The sequence below is a fragment of the Malaya genurostris genome, chromosome 2, assembly GCF_030247185.1.
Source record: "Malaya genurostris strain Urasoe2022 chromosome 2, Malgen_1.1, whole genome shotgun sequence".
Lineage (NCBI taxonomy): Eukaryota > Metazoa > Arthropoda > Insecta > Diptera > Culicidae > Malaya > Malaya genurostris.
The window spans coordinates 276,860,792-276,883,115 of record NC_080571.1 but is presented as its reverse complement, the minus strand read 5'-3'; the positions used below and the strand labels follow the sequence as shown (position 1 = coordinate 276,883,115).

General features: G+C 38.3%; 1 protein-coding gene across 6 annotated transcripts in view; it reads right to left on the bottom strand.

Moving 5' to 3' along the window:
* Window positions 1-5,385: 5,385 nt before the first annotated feature.
* LOC131430199 (uncharacterized) overlaps window positions 5,386-22,324 on the bottom strand; it is a 107,688-nt gene continuing 90,749 nt past the window's right edge. For 5 of the 6 annotated variants that reach the window (XM_058594944.1, XM_058594943.1, XM_058594947.1 and 2 more), the window contains 3 exons: window positions 11,608-11,754; window positions 11,451-11,524; window positions 5,386-6,683 (listed from right to left, as the gene is read on the bottom strand). In XM_058594944.1, coding sequence (XP_058450927.1) covers window positions 6,135-6,683; window positions 11,451-11,524; window positions 11,608-11,754 — 770 coding nt within the window. In that variant the 3' untranslated portion in view covers window positions 5,386-6,134. Of the gene's footprint in view, window positions 6,684-11,450; window positions 11,525-11,607; window positions 11,755-11,836; window positions 12,037-22,324 lie in introns of those variants that run through there. The other variant, XM_058594946.1, reaches the window with a different exon arrangement.

Genomic DNA, 22,324 nt, shown 5'->3' with positions numbered 1-22,324 from the left:
GGTGAGGCTGTGTGGCTACAGCGTTGACGATCAAGACCGTTTCGTGAGAGCACAATTGTTAAAAGGACTCAGAAACAAAGAGCTCGTCAAATCGGCTCGCACATATGGTTATCAAACAAACTATATTGTACAAGCTGCTACCCGAAGCGAGGCATATGAAGCAGAGACAGCCATTGACGCATTACATCCAACAGATGCAGTTTTCGAAGTCAGAAATCGTCCGTATGTCGAAGATAAAAACCACAATCACAAGCGGCGAACAGCAAACGATCCTTCAAATGAGCTTTATGTAAAGCGTCGTTCTATTGACGCAGGGACTCAAAGCAGGTACAGTTTTGTTGATAAATTGCTAAAATAAATAAATGATTGGCCTTGATACATCATGCGTTTTTATTCCTTTAGTTTGTCAATGTCCTCTCCTTAGAAGATGTCTTGATTGATTGCAGTTTGGGATCTTCAAGCACCATCCGCTTCCTCATTGACTTAGGCGCCGACATCAACATAGTTGGTGGAGATGACTGGAGACGTCTTGAGCATGAATTCTCTTCAGGAAAGGCAAAACTTCTTATGATTGATAACCCTGGAAAGGGAGTGTATGCATACGGTTCGAAGAACCCTATTTCCATAGAACGATCATTCAAGGCGGAAATAACGGTACCAACTCTAAAAAAACCCTCCACTACTGCAACATTCCACGTAGTAACTCAGGGAAATAAATCACTGCTTAGTCGATCCACCGCAAGCGATTTGAAACTGTTACTAGTCGGGGGCATGGTTCATAATTGCGAAGAATTAACCAATTGTGAAAAATTTCCAAAGATGCCCGGGATTTTAATCAAATTTAGCATTGACAAAACCATTCCCCCAGTGAAAAATGCATACTTCAACGTTCCAGCTGCCTACAGAGAAGGAGCGAAACGCAAATTACAAGAAATGGAAACCCGCGGAATTATAGAAAAAGTTACATCGGCCCCAAACTGGATTAGTGGAATGTCCGCTGTTTCTAAGGGCAAGAACGATTTTCGTTTGGTCGTCAATATGCGTGCAGCAAACAGAGCAATAAATAGGGAATACTATCGTCTCCCCCTAATAGATGAAATGAAGGTGAAGCTAAATGGCGCAAAAGTTTTTACCAAATTAGATCTGAGCAACGCATTCTACCACCTCGAGCTATCGAAGGAATCGAGAGATTTTACCACGTTCTTGACTGAGGACGGTATGTACCGATTCACACGGCTCATGTTTGGAGTCAACTGTGCCCCCGAAATCTTTCAACGGGAGATGATGCGAATACTGAAGCACATAGATAACGTAATCGTCTACATAGATGACATTTTGATCTACGCCGAAACGTTGGAAGAACTAAGGAAAACTGTAGCAAAAGTGTTACGGGTCCTAAAGGAAAATAATTTGACTTTAAATACACAGAAATGTGAATTCGACAGAACAAGATTGAAGTTCCTTGGTCACGTGCTAGACTCGGAAGGCTTCCATATCGACGAAGAGAAAATTAACGCCATACGTAAATTTCGAGAACCGACAACACTTTCAGAGCTCAGAAGCTTCCTTGGGTTGGCCTCATTCGTAAGTCCCTACTTGCGAAATTTTGCAGATATCTCAAACCCTTTATGGTCCGCTACCGCTAGCAAAACATGGATATGGGGCCCAAAACAAAGAACTGCTTTCGAGCTCGTTAAGCAACAAATCGTCAAGTGCACTTTGGCTCTCGGTTATTTTTCAGAGAACGACAACACGATTCTCTACACCGATGCTTCCCCAGTAGCCTTGGGAGCCGTACTAGTCCAAGAAAAACGTGATTGTGTTCCAAGAATAATTAGTTTCGCTTCCAAATCCTTGACGACCACTGAGAGAAAATACGCCCAAAACCAGCGCGAGGCATTAAGTGCTGTATGGGCAGTTGAACACTTCTCGTATTTCTTATTAGGAAGGCGTTTCACTTTGCGTACTGATGCTCAAGGTGTTGCTTTTATTTTGAATAGAACTCGCGAGGAGTCGAAGCGTGCTTTAACGCGCGCTGACGGTTGGGCACTTCGCCTAAGCCCATACAACTATGCAGTTGAGTACGTGAGAGGCAAGGACAACATAGCCGACACGCCATCAAGATTGTATTGCGGAGATGATCAAGCATTCGAAGACGAAACAAGTCCGTGGGAAATAGCACATGTGGAAGCGAACACGACTGATTTTTTGACTGAGAATGAAATAAAGCAAAAAACCATGCAAGACGAAACTCTCCTGAAAGTGATGGAATCTCTGGAAACGGGAAAATGGTCGAACGATCTTCGCAGATATAAGGCGGTTGAAAATGACCTATCATCTAAAGATGGAATGCTGATCAAAACCGGTTGTGTAGTCATACCTGACGCGCTCCGACGAAAAGCTCTTGAAGTAGCTCACGAAGGACACTCGACCACTGCGAAGATGAAGAGCATTATTCGACAACGCGTTTGGTGGCCAGGCGTATCCAATGATGTCAAAAATTGGGTCCAAACTTGTAAAATTTGTACAATCAATGGGAGACCCGAGAAGCCCCCTCCAATGGAACGTATATTTGCACCGAAAAACGTATGGGAAATGATAGCGGTAGATTTTAATGGCCCATATCAAAAGTTGGGAGGAATCTCAATTCTTTTGATCGTTGAATACAGATCACGATTTCTAATCGCGAGGCCAGTCAAATCAACCAGTTTCGAGAATACACAAAAGATTCTCAATGAGGTGTTCGACAGAGAAGGCTATCCGAAGTATATAAAGTCAGATAATGGCCCGCCTTTTAATGGCGAGGACTACAAAAATTATTGCATCAAACGAGGAATTACTCCGATCTACTCTACTCCTTTATATCCACAGCAAAATGGACTTGTGGAATCATATATGAAGCTGGTAAATAAAGCAATGGCTAGCGCTCTTTCTACTAAGTCGAACTACAATGAGGAACTAAACGAAGCAATTAATGCACACAACGCTGCAGCGCATAGCGTAACCAAAGTACCTCCGGAAGAGGTAATGTTAGGCCGTAAAATCCGGCGCGGTCTTCCACTCTCCTGTTACGGCAAAGCAACATTCTCCGATGAACAGCTTAAAGCTGAAGATCGTCAAGCAAAGATCTTGGGAAAACTTCGAGAGGACAGCCGGCGAGCCGCACGTTCATGTACTGTAAAATCAGGGGATTTCGTGGTAGTCGAAAGACCGAATCGAACAAAAGGGGAACCTCGCTTCACCCCAAAAAGGTATACTGTCATACAAGAATGCAACGGTAACCTTACACTCAGCGATGATGAGGGCCAAATTCTCAAGAGACATGTTTCACAAACTAAAAAGGTAGTCTCTTGGCGCGAACCCAATAACACAAACGGGGAAGAAAAACCAAATCAGGATTCCTTTGCCGAGCCCGACAAAACTGCACGAGCAAGTCGCGAAAAGAAATTTCCTGCCTATTTAAATGATTACATCCGATCGGTCGAGGGACAGTAGTCATATCAACTTATTCTCAACTATCTGCAATAGAAATCTGCGCTTAATATGGAATATTGAATTCTTTCATACCTATTGGAATCTTTTAATATTGAACCACACTATATATTGCATACTTATGTCGAAATAAAGAGATGCAAGAAAATAAATTAGGAAAATCTTCTGATTGCTCTATAGTAGTGTTTCCTTGCGTTGTGACTTGATGACAGAGATGCCAAGTAATATTTTTACAAAAAAATGATAAAACATCTGTGCTGGCTACGAAACTATTTGGTACTAGATTGTTTAGGTGCACAAAAGTTGGACCACCGCCTTGCATTGATTCAACCCAATTCAAAAGCCGAAAATCTGCATGAAATTGAATAATCCGTATTTTAAGAGAAAATATTTGTATTACCCTATAAGGCACTAAGAACCTGTATTGATACAGATAAATCGGTATACCTGACAACGCTGCTCGAGGAACGGAAGGAACGCAGCCTAATATTCGCTTGCTTGCAAAAAAACATTTACGATTTTTTTCAGCAACACACTGGGAAAAAGCACATGGAGTTTCACTACTGTTAGCCACCTACCACTTAGAATAGTTATGCCAACACATCCGTATGATAATTAGATTCTAGGTTCCTTTAGTTCAGCAATTTAACTGACATTGTTACCTGTGACCCAGTGGAATATAAAGGAAAAAAAAAAACTGGATTGGAAATATCTTACGAAAAGTTACTCCGGGGAGAATAGGTACATATTTTTTTTTTTAGGGGAGAAGGGAGATGTGCGGTAAAGGAATATCGCAGTGTGATGCAGGGTTGCTTGAGCGACACAGTGAACGTGGCAACACTGCTCACAAGGTTGATATAACGATGATAGGAATCGACCCGAGGATGCCTGGCAACAGCCACTTAAGAATCGCGCTCATTGTACAAGCAGCCAACTCAGAGGTAAGACGTATATTCGGAGTGTCAGGTATCAACGCTGGGTGATTCCTCGCGGGCAACAAAATGGCGTCCACAGCAGTATAAAAAATCATGTTTTCATTTGGCTCCGAAACAGCGCTTTATCATCAAACACGTAAAACTACTACTACTGTAATAAGGGGAAAAGTCGTTTACACAAAAATTTCGATATCTCCGTTAAAAATGGACGGATTTTAACAATCTATGGCTTTTTGGATAGCTATTACCGTGCGGAATCTAAGTCTGAAAACATATTCTGTTTTCAAGGTCAATTGTGACAGATACTGTCAAAAAACTGAAAATTTTGACATAAAACTTCGTATAACTCAAAAAGTAAACATCCGATCTCAAAACCATTCAATAGCGTTTTGGGTGACGGGGAGACCTTTCATTTGCGACTAGTTTGATCAAAATCGATCCAGCCATCTCTGAGATCTCGACCTCTTAGTTGACAACACACATACAGACACACACACATACACAAACACACACACGGACATTTGCTCAGTTCGTCGAGCATGATATTTTGATTTGTTATGAAGAATTAAAAAATAATTTTCGAGTTGATATTTTGATTTGTTATGAAGAATTAAAAAATAATTTTTAATCTTCGCATTCCAGGGCCCCCTGAAAAAGTCCGGGCTCGGGGGGATTCCTCCCTTTTCGGCAAAACTGACTCTAGCTTCACTTCAATGGCGTTAGAACTAGGCTCGAAACTAGCTTCAAACAAACAGATTGGCGGCAGTTTGGGTGGAAACTGGGTTAGGCTTGGCAAAAAGCAAAAACGGCGTGGATAATTTTTCTAACGTTATAGCGAATACGAATTGACTTGGATCTGAAATCTAATACGCCGTTATTCATACTAATATCTAATACGCCGTTCCCTAACCGAGGAGGAATCCTTTGTGATATTGAACAAACTACGAACAAAGCCGTTTCTGTAATAATTTATATTTTTAACATTACTCGCATCGGCGCATAATGCTTAGTTTAGTTCACTTTTTTTTGTCAAATATCTCATACCGCGTCTAAACTTTTCCTCGCTAATTCATGAGTGGCACCATTGCTACTAATCTAACTGCAACGACACGAAATAAATGGTTTTATCCGATTGACTGACAGCCTATAATTGAGATTTACATTTCCAACCTGCCTGCTGCGATTGTGCACACATACACATTTCTAACAATATACTTTTGCGGTTGGTGATACTTTTGGCAGCTATTTAAGATAGCAATTAGTGTCGGGAATTAGCACCTTTCCCGTTTGATCCGAGACCAAGCTCGTAGCAAACTGTTGCTGCCTGCTTCTCGTTGCTTGTATATTTGGTCCTGTCTCTACCATCCTAATACTGGTGCGAACGCACTTGGGGAATAATACAAACTATCAACTAGTCTATTCACGTTTTCGACAAACCTTATTTCTATATAAAATATACTATAAGTGACTTGAGACTTTTTTTAGTGTGTATCTTCTTACAAAGTAAGTACAAACATTACACAAGATGAGCACAGCCTTGCGATCACTGTCACCCACTTGGCACAAGTGGATTCAGTTGAGGATTAATTTTAGTCGGAATTGTATAAAATATTGAAGCATGTAAAAAATCAATTCACCCCCGGAATCTCCGATCGGATGGGAATCTCCATCCATGGGATCACTCTGCAGGGGCTCACCGATCATGGGCTAGTCACTTCTGGATACCGCGATCACGGGACTAACATCGTTGGGTACTGCAGCTACGATGGTAGCAGCGAGTGGGCCACCAATGGTTTCATACCTAGGTGGGGTTTCCCGGTGCATCTCGTTCTCCAAACTAAAACGGGCCGGTGAGTTGTGGGTGTTGTCTGAGGTAGTAGTACTGTAATTATCTCGCGATCGAGTGTACACGCTAGGGAAGTTGTTGATCGTCGCTGATGACGTAGGACTAGTGGTGGTATTATTGCTGGCAGCAGTATTAGTACCGGTAGTTGCAGTAATAGTTGTAGTTGTAGTAGTACTAGTAGCAGTTGTTGTACTAGCTGCGTTAGTAGTTGATAAATTATTATCTATAATGCTATCTGAGGTACTGTTATTCTCGGTCGCTACCACCAGGGATAGGTGCAACAGCGCCGACGGGTCCAGTTTGATGGCGTCGTCGTAGCTGGGAGGCGCCACCGCTACGCTGTCATAGTCGGGTGGTTTTTCACACCGGCGTTCGTCAGCTGAACTTATTACGTGTACTGGATCGTCATTCTGAAACGATGGAGAAGGAAAAAATGCGGGTTATAATTTGTAGCTGAGTTTAAACTTCACCATACCATAACTGATGCAGAACAGAGCTGAAACCATCATTGCATAAATTAAGATTTTAAATGTTACTAAATTTTTCCTTAATTCAACCTTCGAGTTTTCAAATCAGTTTAGTTCCGGAGTTCATCCAAAACTCCATTCCATGCAAGCACACTCCAAGTAATCAATAGTTTGGATAAAACTGAATGATTTTGCTTAAGGCCATCGTCCAAGTACCATGCGCGCGGGTGGTTTTAGGAAATTTTCGATGGAAATTTCGAAAAATTTGACAAAACCAAAAACATACAGACCTTTGAAATACTTTTATCTATCTACAGGGTGAAAATGACTGGAAAATTCGGAGGATTTTACGAGTCTTATCAAAAATAGCGCTGAAAAAATGAGCTTTTTTCGTAATTTTTCACAATTATTTGAAAAAATAATTCGATGGAATGAAATTTTTTTTTCAAAAAAAACCTCATGCTGGCAACAAGGATCACATTCGGACACATTTTTGGAAAACCTTTTCACGCTTTTCATGGAAAATCAACGAATTTCATATAACCGATTTCGTGGAAATTTTTGAAATTCGTGGATTTTCTATGAAAAGCGTGAAAAGGTTTTCCAAAAATGTGTCCGAATGTAATCTGTGTATTCATAATAAAGTTTATTTGAAAAAAAAAGTTTATGTCATCGCTTTATTTTTCCAGATAATTGTGAAAGATCACAAAAACACTCATTTTTCAGAGCTATTTTTGATAAGACTCGGAAAATCCTCCGAATTTTCCAGCCATTTTCACCCTGTAGATAGATAAATGTATTTCAAAGGTCTGTATGTTTTTGGTTTTGGCAAATTTTTCGAAATTTCCATCGAAAATTTCCTAAAACCACCCGCGCGCATGGTACTTGGACGATGGCCTTAAACGATCTCAGTTTTTGCAATGACTGAGTGGAAACCTATATTAGAGAAGCCGAATGAATGAGAAACTCACAGAAAAGATGATTTTTTGGAAAAAGATACACTCAGAGACAGGAATCGAATCTGCGTTCTTATTAAATCCGTTCATACGCGTTTGCCATTTCCGCCACCCTGAGCTGTGGTAGACACAGCTCTAGCACAAAACTGACTTTGGTAAGCGTAACATAAGTATGTACACACCAAATTTCTCTTTTGATACATTTACTGACACGGTCTGTGAACTCTGAAATGTCATTTCTTTTGCCGAACTCTGTAAAAGTTTTACCAATATTCAGTAAATTAATAAAACGTAATGAATAATTTCAGTAATCATCACTATACATTCAGTAGAAATACAGATCTGCAAAATAACATCATTTTCAGACGTGAAGATGTGAAAATTTTTGGATTGTAGAAAAAAAATAGTGGAGCAAATTGATTGTTGTGCGAAAAACAGATAATACTTATTCCTGGCGGTGCACTCAAAAAAAATTGATTTTTACAGGTGACTTAATCCCTCATACGATGTAGTTTATAAAGACCTAATTTTTCAAGTGACGGAAAATTTTTTTTGTAATGACTTAATGTTAGATGAGCTTGAATTTTACTGGCTTCGACTGTAACTTGCGTTCTGCTAGCAGGTGCGACTGTATGAATTTAAAGGCACTTTTTTCCAGCCAAGCAGATACATGCTTCTGTGGCTCAGTCGATTAATAGACGTACTTGCGATCCAATGATTCTCGGTTCAAGTCGCGGCGGTTGCTATCAGCATTCTTTTTTTTTTATTTCAATGAATTTCATGTCATGGAGTTTTAGACACAATATTGAATGTTCTTCCACGTAAATTTGCGTGAACTGCGACGCTCACAAATCACAGGATTTTTTTAAGTGTGTGGGATAATATAATATGAATGATGAATAAGTCAGTAGAATTATGACAGATTGAAATTTTGTGCAACTCTTTCGATCATTCAGCAAATGGAACATTTACTGAACGGATTACTGAATGTTGAGCTGTTTGAAATTCAGTAAAAATTTACCGACACCCGTAAAAATAATTCGGTGTGTACTTTTAAAGCAGTGGTGTAAATTTACATGCTTCAGCACTTAAAAATATGTCAAAATACATGAAATATGTTGGATTTACTGTAAAAATGAGTCATTTTTGACGATCGTGTATGTCGGTCTCAGAAGACGTAAATCTACACGATTTTTATCTAGTTGTGTAGGCAATCAGTGCGCTTAGAATGTGGTAAACAAACAATCGAGCATTATAGAACGATTTATTTATCGTATTGATGATATTCTGATAGATAACTATTGGAAAAGTCTGGTAAAAGGCACTAAAAAAATGTGTAGTTAGCAATATTGAATTTTTGTTGGTTATTCTTCATTGTTTTGATCTTTGCAGAAACATGTTCACCACAGTTACATGGCTTCCCAGATGGGGGCTGCTTTTACTAAACTGAATATCGAAGCTTCAGCTGTTTGAAAGACAATAAAAATTTTATCGACATCTGTGAAAATGAATTGATGTGTAAAGATGGTTTTTACATCAATACCTTCATTTTCACATTGCGAAAGAGCCTTGCCGTAGGAAATAGAGAAAAATAATTTATTTTTTAATGATGATCTTTGGGGCTAAAAAGTCCCTCGAATTGTCACAACCAACAGATTATGCATTTGAATCTGAAATGGCTTTAAATTTAATCCCAAATTATGATCATATTTCCGATAGCATGTAGAAACAATTATGCTGATACGTTATCAGATGTACAACTTTGCTTCCACCGTTTTCCGATAGGTGGCTGTACCGGCTGAGGCTGATCAAAATACAGAGACGATAATGCCTGTAAAGTGAGTTTGTACAGTGGCTAACGAATTGTCATAGCCGTTTCAGTGACAGTAGTTCTTGTTCTCGTATTATTCACGCTCGAAAATGTCTGTTTATGTGCCCAATTCTCGCCATTTGCGGGAAGTTTCATTTTTCTGTTACAATTCGAAAAAAATGCAGCTGAAGCGCATCGAATGCTCTCAGAAACTTACGGTGATGCTTCTCTGAATAAAAGAACGTGTCTGAAGTAGTTTCAACGTTTTAAAAAGGGTGATTTTAATGTCGAAGACAAACATGGTGGTGGAAGAGAAAAAAACCTTCAAAGATGAACAATTAGAAGCATTGCTTGATGAAGATTCTTGCCAAACCCTAGAAGAGCTTGCCGAATCGTTGAGAGTAAGTCAGCAAGCCATTTCAAAACGTCTCAAGGCTCTGGGCATGATTCAGAAAGAAGGAAACTGGGTACCGTACGAGTTGAAACCGAGGGACATCGAGCGCCGTCTATTTGTATATGAGCAACTGCTTCAAAGACAAAATCGTAAGGGGATTTTACATCGAATCGTAACCGGTGATGAAAAGTGGGTTCGATACGGTAATCCTAAACGCAGAAAACCATGGGAAAAGCCCGGGTATGCTACTTCGTCGAAGGCAAAACCAAATATTCACGGCGCCAAGGTTGTGGTTTGTTTTTGGTGGGATCAGCTCGGTATGATTTACTACGAGCTCCTAAAACCGGAAGAAAACATCACAGGAGATCGCTACCGAACGCAACTAATGTGCCTTAGTCGCGCGCTAAAAGAAAAGCGGCCACAATATCAAGAGCGACATGACAAAGTCATCTTCCAACACGACAAGTGGTCAAAAAGTACCTGGAAACGCTGAAATGGGAAGTCTTACCCCACCCGCCGTATTCCCCAGATGTCACCCCTTCTGACTTCCACCTGTTCCGTTCGATGGCACACGGCCTGACAGATCAACATTCTCAATTCTTCGAAGAGTTGGAAAATGGATGGCTTCATGGATAGCGTCAAAAGAGGACTTCTTTTTTGAGCCGGGATCCGAAAATTTCCGGAAAGATGGGAGAAAGTTGTCGCTAGCGACAGACAATACTTTGAATAATACATCTGTAAGCACTTTTTCGCAATAAAGCTTTTAATTTTGGAAAAAAAAACGGCGGAAGCAAAGTTGTACACCTGATAGATACACCAAGAGGTATTCAAGATCTAAAACATATCACTCTCTCAGAGGGTAAATTTTGAAGAGGCGCCCCATAGTAATTAGTAGGTCGTATTAACGAGAATACTTTGTGATCTGTTGCATCATGTCTCCAGAAAAACGTCTTGGTTTTGTTCCATTTTACGCCACTATAGCATTTACAGAGTTTATGTGGTTTAAGATGATGAAAATCGAAAGTAATTCAACTAGTACTGGGATTAAAATTGAATTTTGTTTGTTTTGAAATGACCAATCTTTTCTGTTGCTGTTTTGAATATTATTCCTTGACAAAAAAAAGCGACGGCAAGACTGCAGTATAGAGCCGTACATTGACTAGAAGTTGTTAGGCTCTTGGTTCCAAAAAAAAATGTTGGAAACTATTGTCACTGAATAGTTCTGCAAGTGCAACAAAAGTGAATAATGAGAACAATGTCACTCGCCAATTTCATAAGTATTCATTAAGTTACACTAATCAACAGATGATTCACAAAGTAAAAGAGGTAAGTTGATTCACGATAAGACATACATAAGGTGGTTGTTTTGTTCCACTATTAACATCAATTATAAGGATGCAACAAAGTTGCGTCAGAGGACACAGGTGGTGACGGTTTTCGCAGATCGGCACGTCTCACACGCGTGGAGCACGATGCCGCGTTAAATGACAATCAAAAATACACTCAAAACTTAAACCACCAACTTCAACTACTGTATCACAGGTACTCACCTCACTCGAAGATCCAGCCCGGTTAGGTGCATGCAGCCAACAACACATCGCAGTACAAATCAAACATGCTCCTGCTGTTGATAAAAGAAGGAAAATATTTTATATCAGCTGTGTCATTCAATCGATGGGAACTCGTTCAAAGTCAAGTGCCGCTTACCAAGAATACACGCCACTCCGGTGTACCGAATTGGTTCCGAATAGTTCTCTGCCAGACCGAGCCAGTTGACTAGGGCACCAACGCACAGCAGTATCATTCCATACCGGTAGGGGCGCTGCGTCCGGCGGGACTCCTCTAAGGACATGACTGCGATGGACGAGAAAAAAAACACCGAATCAGTTACTCAGGTCACTGCCAAGGTGAGCATAGATTGCTCCGTAACACACACCGAAAAATAATTAACTATCACGGCAGAAAAAAGTTCCTAAATAATCGATCAATCAAACTGAGAAACCGGCAAATCGCGTGTGTGTATATAAAATAAAAATCTGATACAAGCTTCGAATCTCGTAAACGACTGAATGCCGCTAGAGCCATACAAGCAGAATTATACTTTAAAGGGTATGATAACAAGAAACGTCATCATCGAGTTGACGACGTCGACATCGTCGTCGTCGTCGCCGCTCCGCCTCCGTTGTTGTCGATAGCTGATCAAAGCAACCATTCATTTAGATTGCTACTGTACTGGACGATGCCGCCTCCGCCGGCTCCGGGGAGGAGAATAAACACCTGCCCGATTCGTTTGATTGTCCACTTGAAGTGGGTGCTCCGGGGTAGCCATCTTGATCCAGTCCTGCCAGACTAGATCGGGCAACGCTGAAAACATACTGATTATCGCTAGCGGAGAAAGTGAACTGTTATTTTTGGACGTCATCTCAGAAGTACCGGTGTGACATTTAGGATTAGAATTGCGCAACATTCCAGTGCCCATTCCGGGAAGTTACGGCTGCGGTCAATTTTCTCACGACTCGCGATGTGAAACGGTTTGGTTGTTTATGTTTTGTTTTGTCGCGGATACGAAGAATTCAGACAGAGATCACATCCGTTTCGATGTCAACAAATTTCTGTTTTGCTAAACCCTCTGTTTACGACTGCGTCATTGCAGCCCAAGCAAAACAAATGTAAATTAATGCATATTTGGGATGTTTGTGCTGGAATGGGAGACGTCAGTTTGTAAATCAGGCCGATGATATGGCTGATCGGTGCGATAAATTCTACGAATGAGTTGTAAACAGATTATCTCTGTTATTATATTAGGAGGGATCATTTTGAACTACGCGTGAAGTCTTGGGGACCTTTTATAAATATAGTTAGGGTTATTGTACAAATAGTCATCTCATTAGCAGAGTCACCATGGTATTTTCCCAATCAACGCTTTGTGATAAAATCGGATACAAATACCTATCTACACTTCGGCACAAAGCAGCAATATCACAGAATAATTAGTTCGAAAAATGAGCAATATTGCTCAGCTGTTTCTTCAAACAAATGCATCAGAAAGAGATATCAGATTTCACTCTACACTCTTAGAAAAAATTAAATTTACGCTTGATGTAAATTCAAGAATGCCGTAATTTCCATCAACCATAATGTTACATCAACTAACATGTAAAAATAAATTTTTCGTCTGTATCGATGTAAACTTCAGCTAAATTAACAGTGAAGTTAATGATATGACTTTTACTTTTAAGTGCTGAAACATGTAAATTTACACTCCTGTTTGAAAAGCTGGGTGTGTTTGACACATATTTGAATCATTCTTGCAAAATTATGTTATTTTACGAACTACGTTCTTATGAATTGAGTCATATGTGGATTTCTGTCAGCTGTAAATCTCGTAATTTTTTGTTGTGTATCTAACGAGTTTATTATATGAGATGAATGATGGAGATGAGCTGAATGTGGATACTGTTACCCCCTAGTCTCGTCATTGTTTATTTTACTGTCTAATTCAAAACCTAAAAAAACAGACGAAGCATTTTCAACTATCGCTTCTGCAAAATAAATGACCGATGCTAGTATCATTCGTTTCTTTACCATGGAACCAAACAGAAATATTATCGATAGGTCAGTCGAATTTCGATTTTTAAAGAAAGCCAAACACGCGATTAGGTTAGGGTTACCATGCTTCAGAACTCCGTTGGTTGCAACGGAGTCGAATCTGATGATTTATGCATCAAAATAATTTATAAAAATCAGTGCCATATCGTCCGTTTTGTACGTTGGCCAATTTCACACTTTTGAAACTTCCAACGTTTTACCGTTCGGAGTTCTGAACAACACGACTCAAATGATAAACTAAAAGTGGAAGGTCCTCGACTATATGGTAGATGTGGCATAGCTTTATGGTACGATTTTTGACGAGGAATGAAAAATGTATGTGATCAGGTGTTGTCATGATGGAAAATTACGACTCATTAGTCCTAGGCACTGCCATAGGTTTTTAGTCTAACGTATCTAGCTGACAACAGTGTAGCTCTGAGTTGATCATTTCATTTTGTTGTATTTTGCACTTGAAAAGACCACTAAGCTCACAAAACAAACAGTATTACTTTGCTCTGGTGAATATCGGCCTGTGATTTCATTTGTGGCAGTTTGTCTCTTCTCGCTCAACGATCATTTTCGCTTCACGTTATTGTGAATAACTTTTTTCTCATCCTCAGTTCTAATTAATTTTGAAAATATAGTTTACTTAGGTGAATATCTTTCAATTCATGTGAAACCAAAAAACAAAGTTATCCCAATGTTTTTGTGAAACGTTGACATTGTTTTTAATCAATTTTATTCCCATGTCGCTTGATACATATGACAGTTCAATCGAAAGAACGGAATGATACAAAAGTAGAATGTTAACCCACTGAAAAAACAAAAATTTAGCTTGATGTGACATGACCCAAAGTTGAGTTGATCGCGGCGACATCTGCAAGTGTTCGCCGCAGACTACTCATTATAAATTATACACAGTTCATATGAGAGCCTGTTTATCTGTTATCTGTGTTAGGATACAAAATAGAGCCCCAAACGTGCCTGTGTAGGAGTTATACCACCATAAAACAAAACAAAGGTTTACATACAGTAATTGAAGCTGAATTAAAAAATGGAAAGAATTTCTAGGATGAATTTTATTTGAAAGATTTTCTCTTGAGTACACGTTGAAAAATAGACACAATATAATTATAGCCGAGAACGGAGGAGAAAAACAAATCTATAGATTATCTATATTTTAAATTCAGTGAACTTTGCAGTGCCTAACTATTATTCAATTTATTTGGAAAAATTGAACAACGAGCAGTCGACTCTGCATAGCTTAAGATATTTTATATGGAAACGAATAAGTTTGCCTATAGCCGGATTGCCGAGAGCCGTTTTCCCGAGAACCGTTTTGCCGAAAGCCGTTATCCGGAGCGCCATTTTGCCGAAAGCCGGATTGCCGAGAGTCGTTTTACCGAGAGTCGTTTTGTCGAGAGACGTTTTGCCGAGAACCGTTTTGCCAAGCGCCGTTCTTTCGAGAGCCGTTTTGCCGAGAGCCATTTTGCGAGAACCGTTTTGGCTAAAGCCATTTCACGATATAGCGATGTTTCGTGATATTAGGAACCAATTTGTTCAATGTTTGACGATTATTCGCCCCCAGAGAATCCTTACACACACCGGAAAAAGATCTTCGCAACGCTAATCTATTGCATGAAATTGATTGGATTTTCTGCGGAAAAGTGAATTGTGTTCCCTACTGTAAATAACATGAACGTGCATCCATTTTACGGTGTATGTGTTTGGCAGTATTTTTTTTATGTGATATATTGTTTCTTATTTACATTTCTGAGCTTATTAGTTCAACAGCCAACATAATGTTTAAATAAATAAATCAATTATAACGCGTTTCAACTGGAATGTTTATTTTTTATATTTAAAATTTTATTTTGATTAATTGCTCAACATTTCGGCATTAACTCACATGCATGAACATCGATAATTTGGATAATTTGTTTCCAAAAGCGACGAAAATCTCGGTTATTCATATTCATCTCGAAGCCGAAAATCTCGGTAAATGAAAATTATCTGTCAAATGAAAAATACCGAGAACTTCAGTTGTTCCAAAGTTTGCGGCTGTTCAAATCTCGGCAAAGTTTTGTCGAAATTCGGGAAAAAATCTAAGTGTGTAGATTCTATGGTTTGATTGAACAGTCACATTTTACCAGTTAACACAGGAAAAAAATGTGTAGATTACTGTATGGCCTAATGTAAAAATACCATTAACTATTCCATGTATAATCCAAACCATATTCTTGTACGTTTGATGATGATCTAGTATAGTTCTCGGTCAATTTTTCAAAAGGGCGTATAAGCAAGTGACAGTTTCTCTTTAATCTCTCTCTCTTTCGATTATTGTGATGTGATTAAAAAGATTTTCTTTGATATCACTATTCTGTTTGAAAGTCGAAAGTTTCGGGTATGAAGCAAAGAGTTGAGTGATAAACGTGGAAACCGCTTGGTAATTAATAGAAGAGAAAGTAAACAAAGAGAAACTGTCACTTGCTTATACGCCCTTTTGAAAAATTAACCGAGAGTTATGACATTCGTTCATACGGGTTGTTAAGCTTCTTGTTATGTTTTGCGTTAGACACTGATTTGAGGTTTTGTGTTTGTCTGTTTTGCTGCCCAATCTGTTTTCCAGCCATAGAAAGTCATCGTTTTTTAGTGGTAGCATATGGTGAGCATGGTCTGGCCGAATCAACGTGTCGGAAGTGGTTTGTACGGTTTAGAAGTGGCAATTTTGATTCGGAAAACTAAGAACGAGCCTCGATCAAAATCCATAGAAAATGCAAAAAGAACTTGCAAAATCAGTCAAAGTTACTTAGTCAGCCATTCACCAACTTTTAAAAGCAAAGAAAATAATCGGGCTATGGTAGGCAATTGGGTGCTGTATGATTCGTAGCCAAAGGACGTTGACGTCAGTTTATTTACGTGCGTAGAACTGCTATAACTGTTCAAACGAAAGGATTTTATCCATCGAATGAAAAAAAAAAACGGTACGAACTTATTTATACCCTTAATATAAAAGTTTACGCCAATCGAACAAATTTCTTTTATTGAAATTCGAGATTGTTCATCTTCGAATAAGCTCAATTTAATCATTTAATCTTAAACGTTTTGCAGTGAGTATTTCAAAGTATTTCACAAATTGCACAATTATGTTCTCGTTTTATCCAGCGCTTGATTTACCATCGCTATGCAGTTTCCAGGTGTTTTGCTCAAATTGTTGACAGTTTTGAAAACAGTTTTGTTTTTTCAAATATTAACAATCTAGATTTAAATAACCAGCAATGTGAGTGTGTTTTATCATTTTTTTCATGCTTTGGATTGCTTTTCTCGAAATGCACAGTAAAAAATTATCAAATTTTGAAGTGACGTAAATTTTTTATATAACTGAATTTTACAAAAATGAGTCTGTGAAAAACATACAAAACCTTTCTCACAAAAACGTGAAAATACACGTTTCAACACGCAAAAATAAATTTTAATTCATGAATATTGGATCAAATCAACAGTAAAAATGTGGCATTCGTAATGCTCAATTATGTAGGTCTCAGAAGACGAAAATGTACATGATTTTTAGTACGTTTGTGGTTCGAAACACAATACACATGATTTGGGGTAGGGAAAGAAAGAAATTTTGAAAATATAAGAAAATACAGTTCCAATACTTTTTACATACTGCAGAAATGAAAGTATTAAATTCAGTATTTTTTGTGATTGTGATCTCTTAAAATGCTTCTTGCCGAAAAACAACGTCTGAGTTTGGTGGTTCAGTCATCTGTCATTAGTTTGGATTTCACTGAACCTGGATTCTACGATTATGATTAAGATCCTTAGTCTGTTGATGCAAGGAAAAGTTTTTTTTCATTCAAAATATGACTTCTGCTAAACTCCTAACGCCGTGATTAATGATTATTTTGAAGCGTTCTGCTTTTCTGTTGCAAATTATATTGGATTTTTTCCAAAAATCAACACAGTGCACGAAATTCGATTGCACAAAACTAACAGGTTTGTTTACATATTGCTTAAGAAGCAACCCAATACAAAAAATATATCTACTGGAATGGTTTTTGCCTTTCTCTATAGAAAGGTATTAGAATTGCTGGAAAAACCGACTTTCGAACGGAGCCTCGGAGACCCATAGTGTTATATACCATTCGACTCAGTTCGACGAGATCGGAAAATGTCTGTGTGTATGTATATATATATATATATATATATATATATATATATATATATATATATATATATATATATATATATATATATATATATATATATATATATATATATGTGTGTGTGTGTGTGTATGTGTGTGCACTTTTCGAAGATATTTGAACGCGCTCAATTTTCTCAGAGATGGCTGAACGGACTTTCACAAACTTAGGCTCGTTTGAAAGCTACTATCGGGCTATTTATCAAGTTCAAAGATCAAATGGCCATGACTTTTTGTTCCGGAGATATGATTGTATAAGTGACGTAACCGACAAAAAGCATTGTATTTTTACGTGCTCAATTTTCTCAGAGACGGCTGAACCGATTTCAACAAACTTATGCTCGCTTAAAAGCTACTATCGGGCCATTGATCAAATTCAAAGATCAAATGGCTGTGACTTTTGGTTCCAGAGATATGATGGTATAAGTGACGTAACCGACAAAACACGCTGATATATAAGGGTGCCAATATTTTGGGATCACCTTTAATTTCATAAAGCGCTAGTGCTCAAAAGTTTAAGCACCTCCAAAAATGTCCTCATGCAAAATTTGAGCGTAAGGGGTGCTGCCAGGTGGTTAAGGTTTGAAAATTTTCGATCTTGAAAAAGCACCATAGGAGGGAGTACATGAAATTTCCATAATAGAAATTTTTTTTGATGCCGAAACTCTTAAAACTGCATGAAAAGTCGAGATTTAGTGTCATTTCAAAAAAAAATTTTTTTCAAAAATTCAGCTTTCTGGGATTTTAATATTTTTTCTAAGTTTTTTCGAGATGACACTAAATCTTGAAGTTTCATGCAATTCTAAGCCTTTTTTTTCGATTTCGGAAATTTCCCCCTCCCCCCCTAAGGTGATTTTTAAAGATCTATGAAAATTCCACTAAGTACACTAATAAGGTTTTTTAAGATTAACATCACTCTTCTCATTTAAATAGGCAACGTAAATTCCAAGCGATTGGAAAAACGATACCGAGTATGTGACATAAACACTGAAGCATGCTTTTGTGAACCACTCGAATCAATCTGATTTAATTGGTGTCAAAAATGAGCCAAAATTAGTGTCAGAAATTATTTCATAAAATGATGATAAATTCATGAGCCTGCTTTGAAGAAAGAGAAAGGTATTATCACACCACTAGGTGGATTAAGAAGGGTTTTTTTTTATTGATTTTTTTTTTATTTCAACTGTAAATCATAATAATAAATAATAAAACATCAGCTACACAACAAAATACCAGTGTCAATTAATTGATTGTTTCGAAGGAATGATGATTATGATGATGATTACGTAAGCATAATACAACATTTAACGGTAAACTAATAATATTTTACATCCAATTGTTTTCCTTCTACCGACAGAATTGTAAATCAGCAACCTAACAAATTGTTACTAATAACTTACGATCGAGTTCCATGGCTCATTTAATGCTTTATACACCTCCCGGTAGCATTTAACAGCCTCTTATCGATGCTCGTCAACCCACTTGCACTTCGGTATCGCGTTTGTATTAACGTGGAAAATTTTAATTAATTCAAGCTTAACATAATCACCAATGCCAATAACGGCAATCAACAGAAGAACGTAGACGAGAATAAAAAAACACGCACAACATCTTCGTCGTCGCTGGCTAGTTCCTTTTCGATTCGGCCACTCTCACTTACTGTGATCAGCAACGGGTGACTTCACCTTTGGGAACTGAGTGTGAAACTTGGCAATCCTTAGCTTTGCCATCACGCTGACGTAAACTTCTTGTCTAATCTTGTCTTATCTTTACCTAATTGTCCCACTATTTGCTTATTTATGTTTTGTCACACAAAAAAAGGGGTCCTTTCAATCAACGATTGTTGTGACCGATGATAGATTTGATCGATTGGTTTATTTTAAAGTAAGATGCTGGAGTGCGTTACAATCTACGTCATAAGTGTCCTGTTCGAAACTGCAGATCATTTGACGTAGAAGAATTTCGAGCTGAGAAAGTTAATCACTTATTAGCTCATCACTATCCAAACTAAAGATAACTGCTGAAGCTCAAGACAACCTGAATCAACTTTTAAGCAGTTTCTCCACTTCGCACTTTGTTTGTATTCCTGTATCTGGCTCACCTGTTATAATTGGTGAATGATCACTCTGAATCATGTGAGCGGTAGACTGACTATCAACCTGTGTGTTCATCATCAACATACTGACTTCGTTTTCCGGTACAATCATTAGCACAATTATAACCCGTAGATTTTGCAAGATGAAAGATTTTCACCACGAACTGTTCTGAATTGATGCTTAAGCTACTCTGATGGATGATCGTTTGTATCTGCTTCCAGGAAACATTGAATGAAAACAACCGTTCACCGGTCGTAAGCAACCATGTTTTGTTTTGCAGGATTCCCGCCCAAAGATAACGACGAAAATGCGCACTAGTTTGCATTTTGTCACCTACGTGGAAAACAACATGTGAGCCGTGATAAGATACCGTCACCGGAAGCAGCTTTGTAATTTTCGTCAATCACTTTAGCCATCGCTTGGGTGTTGTATTTCAAGTTAAGAAAAATGATCCCAAGTAACGTAGATCATTTAAAACATGCAACCTATTCTTTTAAAGCTGTTAAAGTTTTAAATAAATTTGTGTGGTTTTTGATGCCGCAGCGTATTAGCATTTATGCAAAATGCAAATGATTTGCAAATAGCAATAACTTTACGTTCGCTTATTGAGATATGTTGAACCGCGAGGTGGCGTTAGCAGTTCAATATAAGCTGTTAAAGCTATAATTAGTTGAGGACGAAATGTAGAAACAATTTTAAATGTTTGTCTGAATTTGCGTAAAATTATCCAAATCTTAGGATTTACATCTTAACCATATGATCTGCTTATGCATTCTAGAGTTTCAATTTGAACCAATAGCGCTTAGATTTACCGCAACAATAAGCTGATTATACTAGAGTGGTTACTTGACACCACTACATGTGATGATTATTAGATCGAAAATAATGAAAAATGCTCTTAAGTAGTATGGAATGTATCGAAAATAAGCTATCCACATCCATTTGTGTTGTACGCATGTATTTGTGATGGGTTTTTATACTCAGATCACAGCATGCTATGCGTTTGGATGTCAGCTTTCGTTTGTTTACTTGTTTGTGCGTTTGAATTTCTGCGTTTTAAAAATGTCGCGTATTGAAAAGGAAGTCAAAATTAAGGTTCTGGACACATGGCTAAGTGAGAAGGGTATTACTATGCAAAAATTGGCGAAGCGGTTTGGAATTCATCATGCCAGTGTTAAACCATCATTAATAAATTTGGGGAACACTATTCTTTGGATGAGCTAACAGGAAGAGGCAGCAAACCCGGCTCTTCCAACCCGAAACTGGACAAGAAAGTGGTATCTCTAATCATGAAGAACAAATCAATGCCAATACGTGATTTGGCCAAAAAAGCAGGAACAAGTGTCGGAATGGTCCGGCGAATCAAGAGGCGAAATCACCTGAAAACCTACAAGAAGCAGAAAGTCTCGAAACAAAGTGTAGAACAGAAGAAACGAGCAGCAATAAGGGCCCGGAAATAGTATTCGCGTCTTTTGCAGTGTCCGGATGCATGCGTTTTAATGGACGATGAGACTTATGTAAAGGAGGACTCAAAAATCCTTCCAGGTCCACGATACTTTACTGTCGTTATTGGGGTGGATGTGAGCGATGCGGACAGGTATTCAAGTGGAGAAATTCGTTTGAAAGGTACTGGTATGGCAAGCAATATGTTCCTGTGGTTTGAAGTCAACCATTTTTTACACTACCGGAACTATAAATGCAGAAATCTATCGATCTGAGTGTCTCTAGAAGAGATTGCTGCCTTTATATAAGAAGCATCGTACACCTCCACTGTTTCAGCTGGATTTAGCGTCGGCACACTATGCCAAAACCACTCTCAATTGGCTTGAGGAAAAGGGTATAAATTTTGTTGAGGAAAATATCCATCCACCAAATTGCCCTCAGCTTCGACCCATCGAACGTTACTGGGCAATCGTGAAGAGGGTCTTCAAGAAGGCTGGTAAGGCAGCTGGGAACATGCAGGAGCTTAAAAAAGTTTGGGCTCAAGCGTCCAAAACATGCGATGCAACACTTGTCCGGAACTTGATGAAGAGCGTTCGATCAAAAGTTCGAAATTTGGTGAAGGAATAACTTCAATTTCATCCGGTTTTCATTATGCTCAAGTTTAACCTCGTACCATAAAAGATCAATTTTTAGTTTGAATAAAATATCGTTTTTTATCATAATTCGAAAAAAAAAATTTGTGGATAGCTTATTTTCGATACACTCCTTATCCAATTTATACTGGTCACTAATGTACAATTAACGAAAACATCTTCCCGTATGTTCAACAGCTCAAAACGCTGCTTCATGTTCCCTAGTTGTGGCTAAAGGCAAAAAGTATTTTACATCTTGGATACATATATCACTTAAAACAAGTGATAATGATTCAAAAATAGAGCATTCCACACTCGAGATATTAATATGATTCATCGATTAGATACACCAACTGAATTTGGTAGTTAATTGTTGTCAAATATCGAACAAACGCCTTTTTTCATCGAGCATTAATCCTTCATTTTAAAAAAAAAGTGTGTGTTGCAATATGTCC